Source organism: Crocuta crocuta, unplaced genomic scaffold (assembly GCF_008692635.1).
Source record: "Crocuta crocuta isolate KB4526 unplaced genomic scaffold, BGI_CrCroc_1.0 scaffold1307, whole genome shotgun sequence".
Classification (NCBI taxonomy): Eukaryota; Metazoa; Chordata; class Mammalia; order Carnivora; family Hyaenidae; genus Crocuta; species Crocuta crocuta.
Window position 1 is genome coordinate 189751 of NW_027533394.1, and position 5335 is coordinate 195085.

At 53.1% G+C, this 5335-nt stretch overlaps 1 protein-coding gene across 1 annotated transcript in view; it reads right to left on the reverse strand.

Moving 5' to 3' along the window:
- The window catches only part of IQSEC2 (IQ motif and Sec7 domain ArfGEF 2), a 77012-nt gene that overhangs the window by 46400 nt on the left and 25277 nt on the right, over positions 1 to 5335 (reverse strand). Inside the window, 1 exon segment of the mRNA XM_077748283.1 lies at positions 4492 to 4521. Coding sequence (XP_077604409.1) covers positions 4492 to 4521 — 30 coding nt within the window.

Here is a 5335-nt window from a genome sequence, read left to right on the forward strand (position 1 = left end):
TTGCCGGAGCTGGCTCATCTGTGTCTATACCCAGCTTCTGTCTCCCCACCCCCCCACAGACCACCCAACACAGGTCTGGTACATAGTGAATGCTCTACGTGCTTCTGGAATACAACTGGGTTGATTCTGGTAGTGTGGTGACCACAACCCTGATGGTCTGAATTCCTATCCTAGTTCTATTATTACAGGATAAATACCTTCAGCCCCCTAAGAGCAGTTTCCTCTTTGGCAAAATGACAAGAATACACACCCTCTAGCATCGTTATGGACGTTAAATGAGAGAATACAGGTGAAGCGCCCAGCATATGCCTGGCATATAACAGCTTTAACCAACAGCTTTAGCTTCAGCAAGTGCTCCTGCTGCTAACACCCCACCTCGGGCCCAGGGTAGCAGCAATGACAAAGCCGAGTTCCAAGCCTGGCTCCACCACATGGTACCTAGGGAACCTCACGGAGCACTGCCTCATATGTAAAATGGGGGTTTGTGATATGATACCACAGATGGACTGTAAAGATTTGAGCCCGTCAAGCATCCTGTGTGGAGCCCAGCTCTTAGAAGCTGCCAGATAAATGGCAGCAGTGAATACCAAGGGCAGCAAGGGGAGTTCAGACCTCTGGGGCCGGAGCATCCCAGGAGGGAGGAAGCAGGCGGGGAGGACTAGGGCAGTCAGGAAGGCTTCCCAGAGTGCGCAGGACTGGAATTGGGCCCCCAGAGCCAGAAAGCTTTCAGCAGACACTAAGCAACAAGGTTCCAGGCACAGGAAGTGGTGGGAACAGAGGGCCGGGGCAGGCCGAGGAACCAGGCTATGCTGAACAGGACGCAGCCTGGGAAGGGAAGACTCTGACACAGCTGGGTTGCCTCTGGGGACTCCGGGACTTGTAGCATCTTTGATTGTGGATGGGGGAGCCTTGGAAAGTCCGTGAGGTCTCAGCCACCCCGGATTGCCAGGAGGTCAAAACGAGGAAGCAGTTTAGAGATTACCTAATCCAAACTCCCTTTGGACAGATGGGGGCACTGAGGCCCAGAGTGGGAGGCCTCCTCTGGGAACAGAGCCAGCCGTGGCTCCTCCTCCCACTTCTCCTCCCAAATGCGGTGGCTCCTGTTGCCATGGGGACATCCCTGGCTCTGCGGGTGTCAGTGGCTCCCCCACCTCCTCCCTCCTTCCCTAGCAACAGGCCACCTCCTCGGCTCTCCTCCTTGAGTGCCTGGCAACCCCAGCCCCATCCCCAAGGCCCCCCAGTTTCAGCCTGACCCTCCCTACCGTGGCACTGCCTCCAAACCCGGGACCCTTGGGAGGTATTGTCCCCTCCTGCCTCTCCCCGCACTTCTCCACCTCTTTCAAGCCTGACCATTCAGTAAGAGACAGTGGATTGGGGGTAGAGGAGGGTGGTGGGCACTACAACGTATTGAGCNTCATCTCCATTTCACCGACCAGGAAACCAAGGATCAGAGAAGTTCAGTGACTTTGCAGAGAGCGCACTGGCTAGGAAGCAGGCTCTGCTGAGAGCTAGCTTTGTGAACTCGAGCCATCGCCCTCCATGGACCTTGGTTTAAAGTGCCTGTAGGCTTGACAACTTCTCACAAACCTACAGGAAGTCCAGGCACCTTCCTGTGCCCACAGCCCTCGTGCAACACCAGCTGTTCAGCTCTAATTAGACTCCACACTTCCTCTGGCACCCCATACTTAGAAGCCCTCAGGCTTCCGTGGTTTTCAATCTACCGACCCTGCTTCCACAACACCCAAGGCCTCACTCCTCTCCTTGGTGTTTCTTCTCCCCACCCCAGCCTCTCCCTTTTACACACACACACACACACACACACACACACACAATGCGTATTAGATGAAGATGCTGGGGCTCCAAGGGATGAACAGATTTTTCCAAAGGCACAGAACTAGAAAATGACCTCACCATAAATGGAGCCCTTTACCTGGATCTACTTGCTGCCCTTGCTATGCTGCAGAGCCCAGCCTCTCCCCTCCAGCCTTCCCTGGCTCCCACTGATAACAGAAGGTATCAGTCTGTGTTCTGAACTTTAACATTAGCTCTTTTCCTGCCCAGATACATTTTAGCCCAGCCGACTGTGCCCCCTCGAATCCCATCCTCACTTCTGATGCATGCCGGCTCCACTCCCAGGGATGCACCCGTACCCCCCACTGCAAAGTCTGCGTGTCAGTCTTCTGTAGCCCAGATCAGATTCTGCCTTCTCTAGGAAGCTCTCCCCGACCCCGAGTCTGAAGCGAGCTCAAGAATTACATGTGGCCCCATGAGCATCCTCACACAGCCCTGGTTCCAAGTTCAAGGGTCTACCCACCGCCTTTGCAAGATCTTGCCCCACAAGTGCTGTTTTAAGACCCTTACACAGCCCAGTGTGACTCCTGCTTCCCAACTGCTGAGTCCTTGAGGCTCCTGTAACCTCCTGGACTGTGGACCCAGGATGGATGTCAGGAAGCACATCTCCATAAAACAAATACTGGCTTCGGAATCAGACAGCACAGGGTATGAGTCAGAGTGATGCTACCCTGACCTATTGCTTTTCTTTCTTTGGGCAAGGCACTGACCCTCTGGGGAACCTCATTTTCCTCATCTGTAAATCAGGGATCCCAATCTACATCTATTAGGGCTGTTGTGAGCATTAAATAAGATCCCGTTCAGAGTTCTTAATATGCAAAGAGCAAATGATAACTGCTATTATTACTAATATTAAGATGATGATGATGATGATGATGATGATGATGATGATGATGATCTGCAAGGCTGTCAAGAGCTCCCGCAGTGACAACGTGGGCAGGGCTCCAGGCTTGGTGCCAGGCAGACCTGGGTTTGAATCCTGGCCCAGCCATCTATGAGTTGTGTGGCTGTAGGCAAAACCCATAATCAGCCCAAGCTTCAGTTTCTTCAACTGTAAAGCAGTGATGATAAGGCCAGCCTGGGTTCCACCTACAGTGTCACTGGGAGGATCAAACAAAAGAAAGTCCCTGATGACTTCTGTAAGTTGTAAAGGCCCAACGCATGGCATCATGACTTATGATTATGATCATTAGTAAATACCCTGAGCTATAGGTCCCAGGAACTCCCCTGCTGGGGAGAGCTGGGAGCTAGAGATGCCTTTAATTGGGTTCTTCAACAAGTAGCAGGGATATCAGTGCAGAGGCCTATGCCTGTGCTTGGAGCCATGCCAGGTTGCCTTTCTCCAAACCCACAGTGGGACAGTGGGACCCATGTCCTTTGCTAGACTAGTGCCTTCCTAAATGCTAGGACAGGCTGTGCCCATGCCACCCTCCTTGGCTGCATGCTTGGACTAATTGCATCTTATCATGTACTACTTGCCTGGATGCTGGGCCTGACTGCATCCATCACATTCCCCTGCTTTCCTGCTGACCCAAGTGTGCTCCCATCCCATGGTCCCAACCTTGGCCCTCATCAGTGTGCTCATCCCATAGCCCCTGCCTGGGATGCCAGGACACGGTGTGTCCCATTACACACTTCCGTCTGTATGCTGGGATCCTCTGCCTCCCTCCCATATCTACTGCCTGAATGGCAGGACCTGGGTTGCCACGTATGGCTGGGCAAGCTGTGCCCTGCACAAGGGTTCACAGCCAAGAGGCCACAAGTAGGGGGCTGAAATGGTATCCTGTGCTCTGTTCACTGATCTGGGAACCCCGGTGAGGAGCCATGGTACCCCAGTAGAAAGAGAACATTCTTCCAGCCGGTCCACTCAGTGGATTCTACTCTTCATGTAGGCACTGGATATGCTAGTTACAATCCTGGCTGGGACTGAGTGTACCTATCCCAACCCTCTGTTGCCTGGGCCCATCTCCTCTCTAGATGCTAAAACTGAGCAGGCCCTATCCTGAGTCCCCCACCATTCCTATATAGACCCCCTAACCTTGACACTTGTGTCTTCACAAAGCTTCTGATGGGTTAAGGCCTGGGAAATGCACAAATAGCCCTTGTCCTTACCTTAGTTTTACTCTCACCCCCTCGAGTGGCAGACGGATCACACCCCAAAAACTTACTGAAGCTTGTAAACCCTTTTTACCCAGCATGTCAAAAACAATGTGCACTTGTCACCATGATGTATGTTTCTAACGTGTAGACCGTGTCACATTAAAAGTCCGCCCAGATCCCACTACTCAGGGCTAGTGCAGTTTGGGGTGGAGCACCAACACCAGACCAGAGAAGCCCTGCTTCTCTCATACCCTCTTCTCCTGGAAGCAAAAGGTGGAGAAGGTCCCAGGTCCAGAGCCGACCTCTATGCAGGTTGGCTTTCCCATCTGAGCAGCAACCGTGAGTCCCTCTGGGGTTCAGCCCAGCCCAGAGTAGCTAGGGTCAGAAAGACTGAGGAATAGTTTTCTTCCCCCTTCCCATGCCTGCCANCCTGGGGTTGGCCCCTGCCCCTGACCATGGATCCCCAAGTTAGAAACCAGAGGGCCCCACCCCAGTCCCTGCCCCATCTCCCAACAGCTACTAGAAAAAGGGGGTACTGACCTGACTGTCCTGGAATTCTCACCATCAGATCTGAAAGGGAAACAGAAAAAAAGACCAACAGTCAGCATATGCTCTCTGTTCTTCTTCTCCCTGTGCCCTATGCGATGACCTTGGTGGCCTAATACATGTCATGAAAATGAGGGGTAGGGTATCTCATGCAGAGAAGAGCCACTGAGAAGGCTGGGAGATGGCGAAGGGCCTGGACATTTGTTGGGACAGGGAGGAGGACAGCATGACTAGGGTGGACTGAGCAAAGGGAGAAACGGTAGGGGGTGAGGTCAGGGGGATGCCAGGAACCAACCATGTGGGTCCCAGTGGGTTACAGTGAGAGGTAAGGCCCAAATCAGAGTGGCTGAGAGGCAGCCTGCAGCTGTGGGCCAAGGCAAAGCCCAAGCTTTGAACCCAGAGAGACCTAGCCTCAGATATTGGCTCTGCCACCTACCAGCCCTGTGACCCAGGCAAGCCACCCCCCTTCTCAGGATCTAAGCCTCAGTCTCCCCACTTGGAACACAAGGCCAATCTGGCAGGGCTGTTGGGTTGATTAAGCCCTTTGGAACCCAGCAGACAAATGCCAGGTATTATTAACAACATAGCAAAGGCTTTGCCAATTGCCTGGTCCAACCTGCTTATTTTCTAGACGAACAGAATGAGGCTGAGAGGGTAAGTGAGTCAGCTGCTGGGCTCCTTTCTACTACACCAGCCCTGCCTTCTCCATTGTGAGGCCCCCTCAGAGGTGAAGGAATGGCAAGAGAAGAGAATGGAGTGGAGGACAGCTTTGAAGGAACCAGAGGGAATGAGTGAAACCTGAACCACACCCCTCTGGCTGTTCCTCCTCAGAGAAGTG